The 19,320-nt window shown below is 44.7% G+C and overlaps 1 protein-coding gene across 16 annotated transcripts in view; it reads right to left on the reverse strand.

Annotated features, from left to right (window-relative positions):
* The window catches only part of TOM1L1 (target of myb1 like 1 membrane trafficking protein), a 66,992-nt gene extending 48,053 nt beyond the window's left edge, over window positions 1-18,939 (reverse strand). For 4 of the 16 annotated variants that reach the window (XR_015148391.1, XR_015148389.1, XM_086360941.1 and 1 more), the window contains exons 1-4: window positions 15,372-15,480; window positions 12,929-13,013; window positions 9,111-9,189; window positions 186-335 (exon numbers count right to left, since the gene is read on the reverse strand). Coding sequence is in view for 7 of the 16 variants with exons in the window: in XM_086360941.1 (XP_086217067.1) it covers window positions 186-335; window positions 9,111-9,189; window positions 12,929-13,013; window positions 15,372-15,429 (372 nt within the window). In the remaining 9 variants the exon portion in view is untranslated. Of the gene's footprint in view, window positions 1-185; window positions 336-4,691; window positions 7,008-7,654; window positions 7,832-9,110; window positions 9,190-12,928; window positions 13,014-14,559; window positions 14,984-15,371 lie in introns of those variants that run through there. The other 12 variants (XR_015148394.1, XR_015148390.1, XM_086360944.1 and 9 more) reach the window with 6 other exon arrangements.
* Between the last annotated feature and the right edge of the window lie 381 nt (window positions 18,940-19,320).

Here is a 19,320-nt window from a genome sequence, read left to right on the forward strand (position 1 = left end):
AAGGCTATAAATTCTTCAGAAAAAGGCCAGAGTCCAATGCCAAGAAATTATTACATGGAAAACAGAATAATAAAAACACTTTGAAGCTCAATCCCAGGCTTATAAAGGATCACTGAGCCAACTGGGAGTTAGGAAATTAAGCTTCTTAGACATTCACTATCCCATCAGGTATATAACAGACTTACCTTAATGAAATTCAAAATTCTATTCTGAATGTCTATTGGCAATGTGTATCTGGGATTCAGCAGCTTAACTAGACTATCTTTAACAAATTCCTTCTTCACAATCAGAGACTGGAAACTCGGACCACAGTTCTGCATGCACATGTCAATAAGCTGAAGAGAAAAATCAAACATTTTATCTCTTTGGCAAAACCACCTCCAAAATATAAGATAAAAATTGCTAAGTGATGATTTCCACCAGCACAAACAAAATTTGGTTATCTACTAAAATATATGGCAAAATGTTCAGTTCTGGGAATGTGAGGAAATTTAAGGCATAATGCAATTGCTTAGCAAACAGACAATCTTGTTGGGGAGCCAGGACACAATTATAAGAGAACTCATAACAATGTGAGGTGGTAATGTCAAGGGCCAGTGCGAGGTGCAAACAAAGCATGCTGGCTCTAGACAAGGTGACATTTGTCCTAGTGTTTCCAGCAAAGTCCTGCTGAATTCCTATTGCCCCAGCTTTATTAAGGACATCATCTCCTTTCACTTCCAAAAATGTCCTTGCCTGGATGAAAACTTACATGGTTACTCCAGCTACAGACCTTTACAGGCAGATGTGACCATTTAGGGCCAGGTGTTTAAGACTTTTGGAAAAAGGTAGTCCTAAGCTGGCCTTTGAAAAATGGTCAAGAAAAGGATAAATGCATATAAAGCAATAGTCTAGACAGGTAAATCGTAAAAAAATTTATGTACAGGTGATGAAGTGTATGAGCTGTGAGAAGGAAAACAAGTTTTCTGGTTTGTAGAGGCTTCTTTATATCGGCAAACTGGAGAGCCTGGGGAACTGGATGGATAAGTCTGGAGGGGCATCATCCAGACTGTGCAGAAAGCTGTGTGGCAATGTAAAGAATGGACATTATTGAGAAGGCACCAGGAAGCCACTGGAGGGTCCTTAGTTTGTCACCATCACACCTCCGTCCTGAACTTGAGAGAAGGTTGGTGCAGCACCCTACCAAAGCAACTGGAGGGCAAAGACCCTGAAATGATGGAGAGATCCAGCAAGGACCCCCTAATAGAGCCTGATGCAGACAGGCTTAAACTGTCTTAAACTAGGATGATGAGGGTGTAAGAAAGGGGAAGACATGAGAATTATGAAGGAAGGACTTCCAACAACTAGGTATTTGTTGACAGGGAAAGGCTGAAAGTTAAATGACTGTTACTCTGCATGAGATTGATAGCACTTTGGATGGAAATCTGGAAGTGGATGGGATAGTATGACTGGCCTAAGGTCAAAATGATGTGTTGAAACTTACATATTTTGAGTTTATAAGTGATGCAGACTGAATGTCTGTGTCCCTCCCAAATTCCTATGGTGAACCTCTTAATCCCTAACATGATGGTATTTGGAGGAAATTAGGTCATGAGGCTGGAGTCTTCATAAACGAGATTGTTGTTGTTCAGTTGCTAAGTCATGTCTGACTCTGCGACCCCATGGACTGCAGCACACCAGGCCTCCCTGTCCTTCACAATCTCCCAGAGTTTGCTCAAATTCATGTCCATTGAGTCGGTGATGCCATCCAACCATCCAGTCCTCTGTCGTCTCCTTCTTCTCCCGCCTTTCTTAGAAAAGAGGGATAAGAGAGATCTCTCCTTGGCCACATGACGATACAACGAGAAGACAGCCATTGACAAGCCAGAGGGCGGGCCCTCCTCAGACACTGGACCTGCCAGCACCCTGACCTTGGACTTCAGATCCTCATAGACTGGGAGAAATAGAAAACTCTATTGCTTAAGCCACCCCATCGACGGTACCTTGTTAGGCTGCTCAAGATGACTAAGACAAAAGGACAGAGACATTCAAGTGGAGATTTCTGGCTGAGAGCTGTACATGCACAGATACAGTTCAGGAGAGACTTAAGCCCGCAGGGAGTACCTGGGGCTGCCTCGCATGAGCAGAGAGGAGGAGGCACGGTGGGATTCAACTGGGAGGCTGGAAGGAGGATGGAGAAAGGCAGCCCAAGAGCAACCAACGGAAACTGAGGCATAAAATAAACAGAACATAATGCTCATAAAGTCAAAAGTGGGCAGGATTTTCAGGACGATGGAGTGTCAAACAGTTAGGTATATGGAGTGAGAAAAACTCAGGTAGGTTTGTTGATTAGTGGAGTCATCAATCATCTTGAAAAAAAGATTTTCAATACAGCAACATGAACAGAAGACAGGCTAAGAAAGAATGAGCTGGTAGCAGATTTCTGAAAGTGATCTAAAAACACAATGAAATCTCTAGTGTCCATGCTTCCACCTTCTCAGAGGTCATAAAGACCATAATATGACCAGGATAGGTATAATCTCTGTAGAAAAGGAGTCCTGAAAATTGATTTTATACCATGCTCTGTACTGTGTCACTTTAATGGCAATACAAATAGAAGAAGATATGAAAGCTATAGTTATAAGGGCATCGCTGCTAAAAAAGCAACCATAAAATACAGAAGCTGAGCACATGCAGCATGTGAAACATAGGGAGAATCTTTAACCAAAGGAAAATAAAATCAGAATCCAAAACATATTAAGATGAACCTATTTTAATACAAGTTGTTTCGAGAAAGACAAGTTGAATAACAAATGGCTTTTTGCTTGATACACTATTATGATGAGGAAAAGCGCCTCTAGTTCAACGGGAATTTATAGAAATACTTCACGTAACCAGTTAAGCAGTCTTAGGCAAAATACTTTGCCTCCAAGTCTCATCTTCCATAATAGTAAAAGAAATGCTAAATATTCCACAAACCACTTTTTACTGTTGGAGTATCAAGATTTTATGTTAATGGGCAACATTCCCAGGAGGTTACCTATAAAAATCAAAGAGTCAATATGAAATGCTGAGAATGTTAACATCTGGAGATCATAAACCATGCCCTTTGTGCTTTCCCACTGGAATCTAGAGTGTCAGGACTACTTACTTCTATGCTATCACCTCTTCCTTCATGTCACGGTACCTCTCACACCCCAGCCCACTTAGCTAAACAATAAAACTCAGAGTGGTGAATTGGAAAAATCAAATACCTTGCTTCTACACATTTTGGAATTGGGCTTTGGTGCAATTTATGTGTTCATATAACCTATGAACATGGAGCTACCCAGGTGGGATTCAACTGGGAGGCTGGATTCAACCAGGTGGCACAGTGGTAAAGAATTCACCTGCCAGTGCAAGAGATGCAGGAGATGCAAGAGATGTGGGTTCGATTCCTGGGTTGGGAAGATTACCCTAGAGGAGGAAATGGCAACCCAGTCCAGTATTCTTGCCTGGAAAACTCCATGGAGAGAGGAGCCTGGTGGGCTGCAGTCCATGGAGCTGCAAAGGGCTGGACACGACTAAGCGACTGAGCACACATAACCTATGAACCAAGAAACCATAATCTGAGGTGGAGAAGGGAACCCAGGAGGAGGCAACAACTGAGAGACTGCAGAGTATGCTGATCTGAGGCTTCACAGCTGTCCCTTTGCACGTGGCTGGGCAAATCACTTATCGTGACTAAGACTCAGGATCATCAACTGCAAAATGAGCCTACCTTCTTCCAGAGACCTGCTGTAAGGCTTAAGTGGAAAATGATGCATATGAAGAGCCTGACACATAGCAGGACCTTAATAAATATAAGTACTGTGATTGTCTGCTCACACAGATAATTTCCCATCAAGAAAGAAAATATTGATGAGCCAAGATAAGTATTCCTTTCAAAAATGTTAGGGAAAAAAAGCTCCATGGTAGTTTTATTTCTCATGGTAAATTTCTAAATGAAACATAGTAACCCAGGCTCCAGGGTCATCCAGAGCTGAAAAACAAACTAAGCTAAGGCCACTTTAGGGGATGAGCTTACTTTGTAAGTTTCTAGAGGAATAAAGACATTTTACACTAATTCTGAAGTCCCCATAACTCACCACCTAGGGGGTGCTTCAACTAATTAACTGATTCCCAGGAACCTATTCAACCACTTTCCTCTTCACAATAATAGTATCTTGCTGAGACTTATCATAACTGACTCATTCAAGTCAAGACTAGACTCTAGATATCCATTGACGAATGGATAAAGAAGTTGTGGTACATATATACAATGGAATATTACTCAGCTATAAAAAGGAACACATTTGAGTCTGCTCTAATGAGGTGGATGAACCTAATACCTATTATACAGACTGAAGTGAGTCAGAAAGAGAAAGATAAATACCATATTCTAACACATACATCGGAGAAGGCAATGGCACCCCACTCCAGTACTCTTGCCTGGAAAATCCCATGGACGGAGGAGCCTGGTAGGCTGCAGTCCATGGGGTCACTAAGAGTCGGGCACGACTGAGCGACTTCACTTTCACGCATTGGAGAAGGAAATGGCAACCCACTCCAGTGTTCTTGCCTGGAGAAGCCCAGGGACGGGGGAGCCTGGTGGGCTGCCGTCTATGGGGTCGCACAGAGTCAGACACGACTGAAGTGACTTAGCAGCAACACATACATATGGAATCTAGAAAAATGGTACTGAAGAATTTATTTACAGGGCAGCAACGGAGAAACAGACATAGAGAATAGACTTACGGATATGGGGAGAAGGTGAGATGTATGGAAAGAGTAACATGGAAACTTACATTACCATATGTAAAACAGATAGCCAATGGGAATTTGCTGTATGGCTCAGGAAACTCAAACAGGGGCTCTGTATCAACCTAGAGGGATGGGATGGGGAGGGAGATGGGAAGGAGTTTCAAAAGGGAGGGGATATATGTATACAAAAAAAAAGAGTTATCAGTTCAGTTGCTCAGTCATGTCCGACTCTTTGCGACCCTATCAACCGCAGCACGCCAGGCCTCCCTGTCCATCACCAACTCCCGGAGTCCACCCAAACCCGTGTCCATTGAGTCAGTGATGCCATCTAACCATCTCATCCTCTGTCATCCCCTTCTCTTCCTGCCCTCAATACTTCCCAGCATCAGGGTCTTTACAAGTGAGTTAGTTCTTTGCATCAGGTGGCCAAAGTATTGGAGTTTCGGCTTCAGCATCAGTCCATCCAATGAATATTCAGGACTGATCTCCTTTAGGACTGACTGGTTGGATCTCCTTGCAGTCCAAGGGACTCTCAAGAGTCTTCTCCAAGACCACAGTTCAAAAACATCAATTCTTCAGCGCTCAGCTTTCTTCATAGTCCAACTCTCACATCCATACATGACTACTGGAAAAACCATAGCCTTGACTAGACAGACCTTTGCTGGCAAAGTAATGTCTCTGCTTTTTAATATGCTGTCTAAGTTGGTCATAGCTTTCCTTCCAAAGAGCAAACATCTTTTAAATTCATGGGTGCAGTCACCATCTGCAGTGATTTTGGAGCCCAAGAAAATAAAGTCTCTCACTGTTTCCACGGTTTCCCCATTTATTTGCCATGGAGTGATGGAACTGGATGCCATGATCTTCATTTTTTGAATGTTGAGCTTCAAGCCAGCTTTTTCACTCTCCTCTTTCACTTTCATCAAGAGGCTCTTTAGTTCCTCTTTGCTTTCTGCCAAAAGGGTAATGTCATCTGCGTATCTGAGGTTATCGATATTTCTCCCTGCAATCTTGATTCCAGCTTGTGCTTCATCCAGCCCGGCATTTTGAATGATGTACTCTGCATATAAGTTAAATAAGCAGGGTGACAATATACATCCTTGACGTGCTCCTTTCCCTATTTGGAACCAGTCTGTTGTTCCATGTCCAGTTCTAACTGTTGCTTCTTGACCTGTATACAGATTTCTCCGGAGGCAGGCAAGTGGTCTGGTATTCCGATCTCTTGATAGAAAGAGTTATAAAGCCTCATAACTAAATGGTTTTTAAAATAAGACAAAACAACAGGCTTCTTGACAAAACTGCACCACCAACTGATAGTAGGAAATCAGAGTCTAGTCAGATCCCAGCAAAGGCTAATCAAGGCTAACAAGTCCATGGAGAACCTAAATGACAGATAATACAAAGGACATTTATAATCGACTTTGACAGGCTCTCATCACTTCACCATGATAAAATGGAAATGTAATATATGAGGATCCACTGTTAAAGAGTTTATTGGTAAACAAATAACTGCCTTTGACAGACACTGGATATTTGTTTCTGTGACTAATTTCTCTCATAATTCAGTTAAGTTCAGTTCAGTCACTCAGTTGTGTCCGACTCTTTGCGACCCCATGAATCGCAGCACCCCAGGCCTCCCTATCCATCACCAATTCCCGGAGTTCACTCAGACTCATGTCCATCGAGTCAGTGATATCCATCCAGCCATCTCATCCTCTGTCATCCCCTTTTCCTTCTGCCCCCAATCCTTCTCAGCATCAGAGTCTTTTCCAATGTGTCAACTCTTCGCATGAGGTGGCCAAAGTACTAGAGTTTCAGCTTTAGCATCATTCTTTCCAAAGAAATACCAGGGCTGATCTCCTTCAGAATGAACTGGTTGGATCTCTGCTTAAGTTTATATTAAAGTCTGTTCTAAAAAATTAAACACACCACTCCAGTGCAGTGAGTAGTCTGAGGTGAGGTGCCTGTGCCATTAAATAAAGAACTCAGGGAAAGCTGCATGAAGCTATCAAGAATCAAAGGCCAATTCAAAGAAGTCCAAGAAGCAGGAACCTTAATGAACTCTGCCCCTAACAATGAGGAGCTATTCTGGCTCCTAACCTGTGACTCTCACCTCTACTTTGGCACAGGTCTTAGACTCACTTGCTGTCACGTGCTGGTATGGAAATCAGGAGGCGAGAATGAAACAGTTACCAGAGATGGAACAGGGAACAGCCTTCCTGTGAGCAAGGCCTGAGTGATCAGATGACCTGCAGGAGAGAAAGTGTGGGGACTCACAGAGAGATGGGATATAAGACACAACACTCGGGAACAGCTCAGCTTCCTCAGGGGAGAGTCCTGATTCGTCCCGAGGGAAGGAAGCTGGATGGAGGAAGTGATGGACCAGGGACAGAAAGCCACCACCGAAAGGTCAGGTAAGCTGGCTGTAACAGAGAGACAAAGGTATCATACAGAATCCACAGCTGTCAGAAGGTGAAACACCGCATGCTGAAATTTGGAAAATGGCGTAAATTCATCTTCTGCCCTTAGATTCCTCAGTCAATTCTCCTAACCTTCAGCAGCCCTGGGACATCCTCCATTTCAGGGCACAGCTGTATACCTTTCTACCCCAAATCACAATCACTCCCTGAGTCCTTCCTGGATGCTAGGAGAAGGGGATGGGGGCTGAAGGACACTCAGTCAGTCAACACCTAATACCCAAAATCTTCCACCACAAAGAAGTTGAAGACACAAATGAAACACAGTGACTGTTCTTTCAAGGGGCATGATTTGTTCAGGCAAGCAAGGTGGTGTGGGGCCAGGGCATGGAATTTAGAATCTGAGACCTGCACTGAAATCTTGCCTATGCTACTTAAAAGTTGGAGGGGGAAAAAAAAAAAACATCACTTAATCTCACCAAGTATCAGTTTCTTCATCTGAGAAGTGGAGTCAATAATACAACTTCTTCACGGGGTTGTTGAGAGCATCAGCCAAAGTGAAAGTGAATGTCGCTCAGTTGTGTCCAACTCTTTGTGACCCAATGGACCACAGGCTGCCAGGCTCCTCAGTCCATGGAATTCTCCAGGCCAGAATCCTAGAGGGGGTAGCCTTTCCCTTATCCAGGGGATCTTCCCAACAAAGGGATTGAACCCAGGTCTCCTGCATTGCTGGTGGATTCTTTACCAGCTGAGCCACCAGGGAAGCCCAAGAAGACTGGAGTGGGTAGCCTATCCCTTCTCCAGCAGATCTTTCTGACCTGGAAATCAAACCAGCATTTCCTGCATTGCAGGCAGATTCTTTACCAGCTGAGCTACCAGGTAAAGTACCAGGCAAAGGTGATTTTCCATCACCAACCCACTGTTCTCCTATTTCCCCTGGAGCACCTTACTCCTCTCTCTGGTTCCCTCCACTCCATGACCTTCCTGAGGAGGTGACCATGGTGAAGGAGAGGGGAGAGGTCCAAAAAGGTGGAGGAGACGATTCCTCTAAAACTGTATTCTGACCCTAACTTGTAGGGTTTCTTCAGTGACAGGATCATTAAGACTTCATTTCTTCTCCAAGTAAGCAAGAAGTGCTAAGTTCTTTTCCCCTTGAAGCTAGAAAAGGGGGGCAAAGCTCAGCTCTGCTCCACAGCCCTCTAGATAACCATGCCCAACCCTCCTAAGGGCAGTCTGATGCTGGCAGAGGAGCACCACAGCCCGGTGTGGCGTGGGGCCAGAAGGAGGTCAGCAAAGGCACTCAGAAGACACCAGAAAGCACACAGGTCAGGCAGCAGGCAGGGTCTACAAAATGTACCGACGTGAAACTGGCAACTCATCCAGCAACTGCAGGGGTCACACAGCCAAGGTTGGGGGAAAACGGGAACATATCAAATAAATGTCTACAGCCATATCAAGAAACACGGTGCACAGAATTGTTTCTATCAACAAAGAACTTAATTCAAATTACATCAGGCAGCAGAACTTGGCTGGACCCTAGAGAGCTGCCAGCACCTCAGAATTCCAGAGATGCGCAAGCAAGGCAGGGAGCTAAGAGGGGGGTGTTTTTCAAGCTTCAGTTCTCCCCACGTGTAACACATACACAGACTTCTTGATCAGCTCAGTTCCTCCAAGTTGCTCATTACCAGTTCTTATCTCCTAACCAGGAAAATATGATTTTCCAGGAACACTCATTTTCCACCAAATTAAATGCTCTTACAATTAACCAAACTCCCTTGATTCTGTAATTCTCAGTAAATGAATCATTTTAATCCATACTGTACATATTTTTTGCTCACCTATTATCTCAGAGTATTTGTATCCTTTAGACACAAAATTAGAAATGTGACTATAACTTAGGCAATCTTAATCTCAATTTAACATTAAAGTACTTACTGACAAGGTGAGTTGGATTTCTTTATGATTATAGTTTTTGGAAATCCTTTTCTTCAAAGCTTTTACTGCATCTTTTGGCCTACAACAATAAACACAGTAAAATCATCAATGCAGGCCCTGTGGAAAGCAAGTCCATCTCTGAAAAGCACTCTGCAGCGTGAAAAGAGGAACGGCTGAGGAGACACCCAGGGTCTTAGTTCTGCTGTGTGACACTGAGCAGATGACTGCACTTGTTAGACCCGTTTCCTCATATATCTAGGCAGACAGTACCAACTACCTCCTTGTGAAAACCAAGTAACGTATTCAGATGATCACGGCCTAGAAAGCACTACATGTGAAACGCATTCACACCCACAGCCCTCTCTATGTCAATGCACAGAACCACCTTACCCGAAATGAATTTCTGAAAATGTGACCTATGTTTATTATTAGTATTTCCTACACACCCTATTGTTGTTTTTGTTGAGTTGCTAAGTTGTGTCCAACTCTTTGAGACTCCATGGACTGTAGCCTTCCAGGCTCTTCTGTCCATGGGATTATTTACACAAGAATACTGGAGTGGGGTGCCATTTCCTCCTCTAGGGGATCTTCCTGACTCAGGGGTCAAACCCGCATCTCTTGCATCTCCTGCATTGGCAGGCAAATTCTTTACCACTAGCACCACTTGGAAAGCCCCAAGCACCCTACAGGCAGTGGGATATAGGAGGAGGAGTTAGGACTAACTAGGACTAATTGATGCTACAATTTTATGTTACAAAAGGAAGAACCATGTATAAGTAGACAGTCCAAATTCGCTTCAAGATGATCAGTTTCAGGTAAGTAATGTGGATGTAATGTACAGCATGATGACTGTAGTTAATTCTGCTATATGATATATTTGACAGCTATTAAGACAGTAGACACTAAAAGTTCTCATCAAAAGGGAAAAAATTGTCTTTGTAATTTTATGAGGTGTAACTGTGATGCTAACTTATTGTGGAAATTGTTTTGTAATATATGTAAGTCAAGTCATTTGCTGTACATTTTAAACTTATACAGTGTTGTATGCCAATTACACTTCAAAAGTTAAAAAAGATACAAATCCTTTTTGCATATTACCTTCTAATTTTGTTATGTTTGCATGGGTAGAATTTCTATTTTATGATAATATAATTATATAACATTACATATATTTACAATTGTAACTCTTATAATAGATATATTTCTAAAAGATCATATATAAAATCTAAGATTAAACTCTTGGAAAAGCTTAAAAGAATAAAGATACTGTTTTAAAAGAAAAAAATTGGGGAATTCCCTGGTAGTCCAGTGGCTAAGACTGTGAGCTCCCAAAGCAGGGGCCCAGGTTTGATTCCTGGTCAGAGGACTAGATCCCACACGCCACAACTAAGACCTGATGTGGCTAAATAAATAAATATAAATAAAAAAGGAAAAAATAAATAAGTAAAACAATTTTACACTGAGATCCCCTTTTTGCACTATCAAGGAAGAAGTCAGTATTATAAGTGAAGAAAAGGTTCAGAAGAACCAAATGCGGGAAATAAGATTATAGAGAAACCATTATAAATACTTAAAAGTACTAGTTAGTACTTTAAGCACTTTCCACTGATAGAGTCAACAATTAAGTGTAATGTTTTCTTCATCAGCATCAGTTCTGTTCAGTCACTCAGTTGTGTCCGACTCTTTGTGACCCCATGGACTGCAGCATGCCAGACTTCCCTTTCCATCACTAACTCCTGGAGTTTACTCAAATTCACGTCCATATGCTGTCGAGGTTGGTCATAGCTTTTCTTCCAAGGAACAAGCGACTTTTAATTTCATGGCTATGGACACCATCTGCAGTGATTCTGGAGCCCAAAAAAATAAAGTCTGCCACTGTTTCCACTGTTTCCCCATCTATTTGCCATGAAGTGATGGGATCAGATGCCATGAATGTTAAGTTTTAGTTTTAAATAGAATGTTAGTTTTCTGAATGCTAAGTTTTAAGCCAACTTTTTCACTCTCCTCTTTCACTTTCATCAAGAGGCTCTTTCTGCCTCTTGTCTTCTGTCACAAAGGTGGTGTCATCTGCATATCTGAGGTTATTGATATTTCTCCCGGCAATCTTGATTCCAGCTTGTGCTTCATCTAGCCTGGCATTTCACATGATGTACTCTACATATAAGTTAAATAAGCAGGGTGACAATATACAGCCTTGACGTACTCCTTTTCCTATTTGGAACCAGTCTGTTGTTCCATGTCCAGTTCTAACTGTTGCTTCCTGACCTGCATACAGGTTTCCCAAGAGGCAGGTCAGATGGTCTGGTATTCCCATTTCTTTAAGAATTTTCCACAGTTTGTTGTGAGCCACACAGTCAAAGGCTTTGGCATAGTCAATAAAGCAGAAGTAGATGTTTTTCTGGAACTCTCTTGCTTTTTCCATGATCCAGGGGATGTTGGTAATTTTATCTCTGGTTCCTATGCCTTTTCAAAATACAGCTTGAAAATCTGGAAGTTCACTATTCATGTATTGCTGAAGCCTGGCTTGGAGAATTTTGAGCAATACTTTGCTATTGTGTGAGATGAGTGCAATTGTGTGGTAGTTCGAACATTCTTTGGCATTGCCTTTCTTTGGGATTGGAATGAAAACTGACCTTTTCCAGTCCTGTGGCCATTGCTGAGTTTTCCAAATTTGCTGGCATACTGAGTACAGCACTTTCAGAGCATCATATTTTAGGATTTGAAACAGCTCAACTGGAATGCTATCCCCTCTACTAGTTTTATTCATAGTGATGCTTCCTAAGTCCCACTTGACTTCACATTCCAGGATATCTGGCTCTAGGTGAATGACTACACCATTGTGATTATCTGGGTCATGAAGATTTTTTTGCATAGTTCTTCTGTGTTTTCTTGCCACCTCTTCTGCTTCTGTTAAGTCCATACCATTTCTGCCCTTTATTGTACCCATCTTTGCATGAAAAGTTCCCTTTTTATCTCTAATTTTCTTGAAGAGATCTCCAGTCTTTCACATTCTATTGTTTTCCTCTATTTCTTTGCATTGATCACTGAGGAAGTCTTTCTTATGTCGCCTTCCTGTTATTTGGAACTCTGCATTCATCAACATAAACTAAGATAATCTCGTTAGCTGTTCATGATTACTTTAAATGTGCAGGAAAATCAAGAGAACTGTATCCCTTACAACAAGTTATAATTCAGACTAAGTCACAAAATAGGCTTAATGATTTTGTTTTTTAAATTTCAACTTCTTAAAGTTTAAGAAGTGTAACAAAAGATACCATATTGTTTAAGAACTGAGTGTAAACATGGATGAGTTGGCATTCAGAAGAAAAAACTTGTCTTGTGACAGGCAGAGGAAAACAAGTGCTAGATTATTTTCTGGTTGATAATGACAACTGCTCAGAGACAGTTCACCACCAGGAGTCCACTAGCTTCTTCATAATATTTTTCAATTACAATAACATAAAATATTGGCCATCAAAGCAAGAAGAATTCCTAATGAAGGAAACAATATCTCCCCCTCTCCTTAAAGAATAAGGGATTTGAGCCTCACAGAGACAAAATTTGAAATTATTAAGGAAAAGGCAAAGAGAAGAATTATAATGGATTCTCAGATATTCCACATGCTGAAAAAAACAGCCATCCTAATATTTCAAGCTGACATGTCTTCAAAAGGCAGTGGGTGCTTAAAAGGTGATGGAAACACTATTTCAACAAGAAAACCAAAGTCTGCAAGAGAAAACTCAAGTTTGCAGGAGAAAACACACTATAGTTCTGATGCTTCTTACGAGACAAACACATGAACCACACTCTGAACTCACCCATCCTGGGTGGTGTTAATTATGTCACAGATGTGCATGAACTGGCCCCAGTCTTCCGTCTGCACTCCAGCAAATGTAGCCTTTTCTGCAAAGAAAAAGTTATGTTGAGTTTGAGCTATAACAGAATAAAACATGTCTCAAAAAAAAGTGAAAGTATTCATCACTCAGTCACGTCTGGCTGTTTGTGACCCCATGGACTATAGCCTGCCAGGCTCCTCTGTTTGTGCAATTCTCCAGGCAAGAATACTGGAGTGGGCTGCCATTCCTTTCTCCAAGGGATCTTCCCAACCCAGGCATTGAACCTGGGTGTCCTGCATTGCAGGCAGATTCTTTACTGTCTAAAGCACCAGAGAAGCCCCAAACATGTCTGGTTTTCTAGAAACAATCTGCCTGGGGTTCCCTAGCAAGCACCATTAAGTTTACATCACCAAAAGACAGACAGTTTTTTTTTTTTTTTTGCACAATTCCCAGTAATTCAAGAATCAGTCAAGATCCAGGTTCAGAGTGCTGCTGTTGCCACAGTAATAAATGACCTATTAATAAAGGCTTCAGGGCCAGAACAGCCCACCTAAATCTCCATCTGCCTGCCTGTCTTTCAGAGAAGGCATACTGCTAAGTATTTCATGCAATTTCATTTAACCCACTGTCAGAGATGATGACACAGAAGTTCAAGAAGGTTAAGGAAATTACCCAAGGCTACACAGCCAGTACAAGGTAGAACTAGCATCAAATCTAGGTTGTTTTTGTTTGCTTTTTTAAGTCACGTATTCTCCTTGGCCGAGTGGTGTTGAGAAAAAGAGAGATCTACTGAAACTGCCTGTGTACTTGCCAGCACCTGTATTAACCAGCGCTGCACCAGACATAACTTGAAGGCTCCTGTACCTGGAACCTGATCAGTAGACAATCAAATAGTTTTTCCCTGTCCAGACAGCCTCCTTAAGAATACAGAATGCCACCTACAAAGAGGATCATAGAACACTCAACCTGAGTGATCTTAACATCTTTCCTAAAAGGAAAGGAGAATATTCCTGAGCGTGAAAACATGAGGACCAACCGGGAAAGGAGCAAAAATTAATTAAAAGGATTAAAAAGAGGATAAAGGTTTGGCTGGCGGAACTCCAAAGCCAATCCTGCTCCCCACCTAGGAGAAGCACTATCTGCATTTGGCATTCAAAATGGACAAAGCTTACCAAACTTGTGTTTAGTCACAAGGTTCTTTCAGCCAGTTTCTTTGCTCCCCATTCCATGCTCCTTCCTCCCACCTTCCCATCTTCCTAGAAATCTCCTACTCATCCTTCAAAAGCCATGGCAGAGTTAAGTTCTCCCTTTTCATAAGTTTTGGGTGTTTTACATTTCTGTTCCTTTGCAAAGGTACTGTACTATAATCACTTCCCCATATAAGTGTGCATCTTCCCCATACTTTGATGTCTGAGACCAGGTCTTGCCTGTGCCTGCTTCAGGTCCAGGCATACAGTTGGCAGTCAGTAAACGTGCAAACCACCAAAGAATAAATCAGATTATGAAGATGCAGTCCGACTCCATTTCTGGTCAGAGCTTATTTTAACACCCGACAGAGAAAAAGCCAGCAACAGTTTGGAAAGCATTTCCTCCTCAATGGAAGTTACACTCACTATCTCATAAAGTTGTGGGAACCAAGCTTCAGGTTGAGTGGCGTGTACTTTTAAAAGAGCAGTAAACTAAGCTGCAGGATAAACTGTCCAAATTTGAGTCTCCTGATTTCCTCGTCCCACCAAGTTCGCCGACATGATCACGCTCTGCTTAGCACCTCCGGGCACGGGTGTTACACACGATTCCCGAGGGAGGCACGGAGCCGCGTCTGTGAGCAGCCCCGGGCCGGGCTCCGGCTTCCGCGTACGTCGACGGGGGCGCGCCCACGGGAGAGCCAAAGGAGTCGGGGAGACACCTGCGTGGCCCTCGGTGGCCCGCAGAGGCCTCTGGCGTCCCCGAGAGAGAGCCTGGCTCCCCTCCCTTCGCTCCTGTGCTCAGCACGTCCCTTCTCTTTGTTCCTCTCGAAAAAGGAGCTCGGGCTGTAACGGCCTGGAATCCGCGAGCACGCGTCTGGACACCTGCCTGTGCCGGCGAGGTCACTGCACTCACCCTCCTGGAACTTTCCCCTCGCAGAGCGGGCACAACACTTGGCTCGCTCTCGGAGAGGCTCGCCCTGCCCCAGAGGGCCGCACCCCCGCGGAGGGCCAGGCCCGCCGCCCCCGACCCACCTGTCCGCTCCCACGCCCACCGCGCTGGAAGGCGCTGGGGAACAGTGCGGAGCCGGGCTTCGAGAGAGACGGGTCGCAACAGGGGTATCGCCGCACCGGCGGGCGCGGGCCCGGGAAAGTTGCGGGGAAGCGGGGAGCTCCTCGAGCCGGGACCCACGCGGTTCCGTGCGGCGGGGAACGGAGTCGGGGCGCGGGGCCCCCCTTACCTATCAGCTGGCCCAGGGAGTTCGCGTACGGGTCCCGGTGACTCCTGCCGAACGCCATGGCCGTGCTGCGAGCGCGCCCGGCCTCCGCCGCCCGCGACTCCTCCCGCACGACCCCGGCTCCTCCCTCGGCTGCTGCGGGGCGCCGAGCGGGGCGGGGTCCCCAGGGGGCGGGGTCCAGGGAGGGGGGCGGAGCGGGGTCTCTGGAGGGGCGGAGGCGTGGGCGAGGGCGCGGAGGGGGCGGGGCGGGGTCCTCGAGGGGGCGGGGTCCTGGTGGGGGCGGGGCGGGGTCCTGGTGGGGGCGGGGCGGGGCGGGGGGGGTCCCCCGGAGGGGTCGGCCGCGCGCGCACGTGCCGCGCCCCGGGGATAGGCTTCAGGGCCCGGGGGCCGCCGCTGGGGCCCGAGCGCGGATCCTGTTGCTCTCGGGGCAGGGCGCTGCCCTTCTCGGCGCCTCCTGCGCCCCCTTGTAGAGAAGGAAACGCGGAGTTACACAGGCCACGGTGAACATTAGCCACGTAACCCGCCCAGGTCAGCGTCTGGCACCCACAGAACAAATGTTTAGCCACTGAGGGAATCGAGCGCCTGGAAATATTTACCCCGCCCTGCTTCTTGACCCGGCCCCGAGATCCGGGAGCGAAGGCGTGTCCCTCGCCCTTAGGCTGCAGGTGAGGGTCAGGAGGGCGGACTGGCTTCAAACCAGGCACTGGCCGTCGTCTCGCCCCAGTTTCCTGAGGGACCGCGTGGCGCCGCCGAGCGAGCTCCGGGCTCCTGGGAACCGTCCTCCCGCGAACTGAGGAAAGGAAAGGGCTTTCCTTCTGCCTAAGCAGACTGTTCGGCCGTAGAACTGCTTTGGAATGTAAATCCGAGCTTGAGCTCTTCAACCGCTTCCCGGTTGCCCTTTCCCTCTTCTGGGGCATTCGATGAACATCTGATTGGCTACCCCGACAGTCTTCCGTGACTCCAGGGCCTGCTGGAGGCTGAGTGTCTCCAAGGTGATGGCAGTTAGCACCACATGGGCTCCCTGCACTTCCAGGTCTCACTTCCTGCGGTCCGCTTGGGCCCAGCTCTACGAACCCTTCTTTGGTCCTGGAAATGGTGAGGAGATCTGCCTTATGTTCCTAGTCACATATGTAAGCACATAAATCAAAACCAATCCCAATGTGCACCAAGGGGCTAACTCACTTGGATGTTTTGCTCTAATTTATTTCTGATTTTACTTGACCCTTGCAAGCTAATACTTGGGATTCTAAAATCTAGAGTGAAACATTTTTGTTGTAAATATCTCCTGCCTGTGATTAATACTCTCCACATGCATATCCAGGGGAACTCCTTTATATGGTGCTACTTATCAGTTCCTTAGTCATCACTACAGCTTCTGCTGACACTGTTGAAAACCTCTTGTGACATCACCAACCTAATCTCTTTCATATTATACAGTGTACAAAGCATTTCACTCTCTGAACCCTACAATCAAGCAACCTTAAAGAGAAAGTCAGTTTCAGGTTAGGCTGCTGTTGATGTCATAGCCTTCCATCAGGGCATGAGAACAAGGAAGGAATCAACAAGCAGATTTTTAACATAACTGCTACTTCTCATGCAAGAGATTTTTTTTTTTTTAATTTCCCCAGATAATCACGATGATGTGATCACTGACCTAGAGCCAGACATCCTGGAATGTGAAGTCTAGTGGACCTTAGAAAGCATCACTATGAACAAAGCTAGTGGAGGTGATGGAATTCCAGTTGGACTATTTCAAATCCTGAAAGATGATGCTGTGAAAGTGCTGCCCTCAATATGCCAGCAAATTTGGAAAACTCAGCAGTGGCCACAGGACTGGGAAAGGTCAGTTTTCATTACAATCCCAAAGAAAGGCAATGCCAAAGAATGTTCAAACTACCGCACAATCGCACTCATCTCACATGCTAGTAAAGTAATGCTCAAAATTCTCCAAGCCAGGCTTCAGCAACACGTGAACCGTGAACTTCCAGATGTTCAAGCTGGTTTTAGAAAAGGCAAAGGAACCAGAGATCAAATTGCCAACATCTGCTGGATCATGGAAAAAAGCAAGAGAGTTCCAGAAAAACATCTATTTCTGCTTTATTGACTATGCCAAAGCCTTTGACTGTGTGGATCACAATAAACTCTGGAAAATTCTGAAAGAGATGGGAATACCAGACCACCAGACCTGCCTCTTGAGAAACCTATATGCAGATCAGGAAGCAAGAGTTAGAACTGGACATGGAACAACAGACTGGTTCCAAATAGGAAAAGGAGTACATCAAGGCTGTATATTGTCACCCTGCTTATTTAATTTATATCAGAGTACATCATGAGAAACGCTGGACTGGAAGAAGCACAAGCTGGAATCAAGATAGCCAGGAGAAATATCAATAGCCTCAGATATGCAGATGACACCACCCTTATGGCAGAAAGTGAAGAGGAACTAAAAAGCCTCTTGATGAAAGTGAAAGTGGAGAGTGAAAAAGTTGGCTTAAAGCTCAACATTCAGAAAACGAAGATCATGGCATCCAGTCCCATCACTTCATGGGAAATAGATGGGGAAACAGTGGAAACAGTGTCAGACTTTATTTTGGGGGGCTCCAAAATCACTACAGATGGTGACTGCAGCCATGAAATTAAAAGACGCTTACTCCCTGGAAGGAAAGTTATGACCAACCTAGATAACATATTCAAAAGCAGAGACAGTACTTTGCCAACAAAGGTCCGTCTAGTCAAGGCTATGGTTTTTCCAGTGGTCACGTATGGATGTGAGAGTTGGACTGTGAAGAAGGCTGAGTGCTGAAGAATTGATGCTTTTGAACTGTGGTGTTGGAGAAGACTCTTGAGAGTCCCTTAGACTGCAAGGAGATCCAACCAGTCCATTCTGAAAGAGATCAGCCCTGGGATTTCTTTGGAAGGAATGATGCTAAAGCTGAAGCTCCAGTACTTTGGCCACCTCATGCCAAGAGTTGACACATTGGAAAAGACTCTGATGCTGGGAGGGATTGGGGGCAGGAGGAGAAGGGGATGACAGAGGATGAGATGGCTGGATGGCATCAGTGACTCGATGGACATAGGTCTGAGTGAACTCCGGAAGTTGGTGATGGACAGGGAGGCCAGGCGTGCTGCGATTCATGGGGTTACAAAGAGTTGGACATGACTGAGCGACTGATCTCTGAATCTATATAAATATTTGATTTGAAATATAAATATTATATTTATTTGAAGTATATAAAAATATATATTTGATTTATATGCTTAACTATATATAACAGAAACAGGCTAAGTAGCCAGGCTTTGTCCCCTGTGGACACTTTAAGATAACGGTTATGGGAGGGACAAAGAGGGACTAAACCCTGTTGAGTAGAAGATCAAGAGCTCCCATCCTTGGGGCAAGGGAGACACTGCACAAGTGCAGAAAGGCTCCTTAGGGGTCAAAAGGAGGGGGCACTATCCCATAATATGTGATGCCAAGAGCCCCCCCCGCCATTAGGCCTCTGGGCTAGAATTCATCTTGGAAAAATGTTGCACATGCTTGTGGGATGGGTCCTAGGGCAGGTCCGGTGTGGAAAAAGAATCAAGATAATTGACCAAAAGTAAACAAAGATGCAGAATAACTGCCTTCCACAAATGATTTAACTGCCTCTTTACTGTGCTCCTCCTCATTAAGACATCCACACCCTTGCTCTCCAGGTGTGAATCTTTGCCTTGCTTCTGTCTTAATTAAACAAACTCTCTCTGTGTGCTCTCCCAATTGTGTGTGTCTCTAATAATAAACTTTATACCTGTTTTTACAGTTTTTGTGTCCTTGAAAAATGCATTTTTCAATGGGGCAAGAGCCAGGGAAAATTTGCTTCTAGCCTCTAGCCTTGATGATCTAGTGGGTAGGATTCCTGGTTTTCATCTGGGCTACTGCTGCTGCTGCTAAGTCGTTTCAGTCGTGTCCAACTCT

Source organism: Bos grunniens, chromosome 19 (genome assembly GCF_055505025.1).
Source record: "Bos grunniens cultivar Pamir isolate PY7600 chromosome 19, Bosgru_T2T1.0, whole genome shotgun sequence".
Lineage (NCBI taxonomy): Eukaryota > Metazoa > Chordata > Mammalia > Artiodactyla > Bovidae > Bos > Bos grunniens.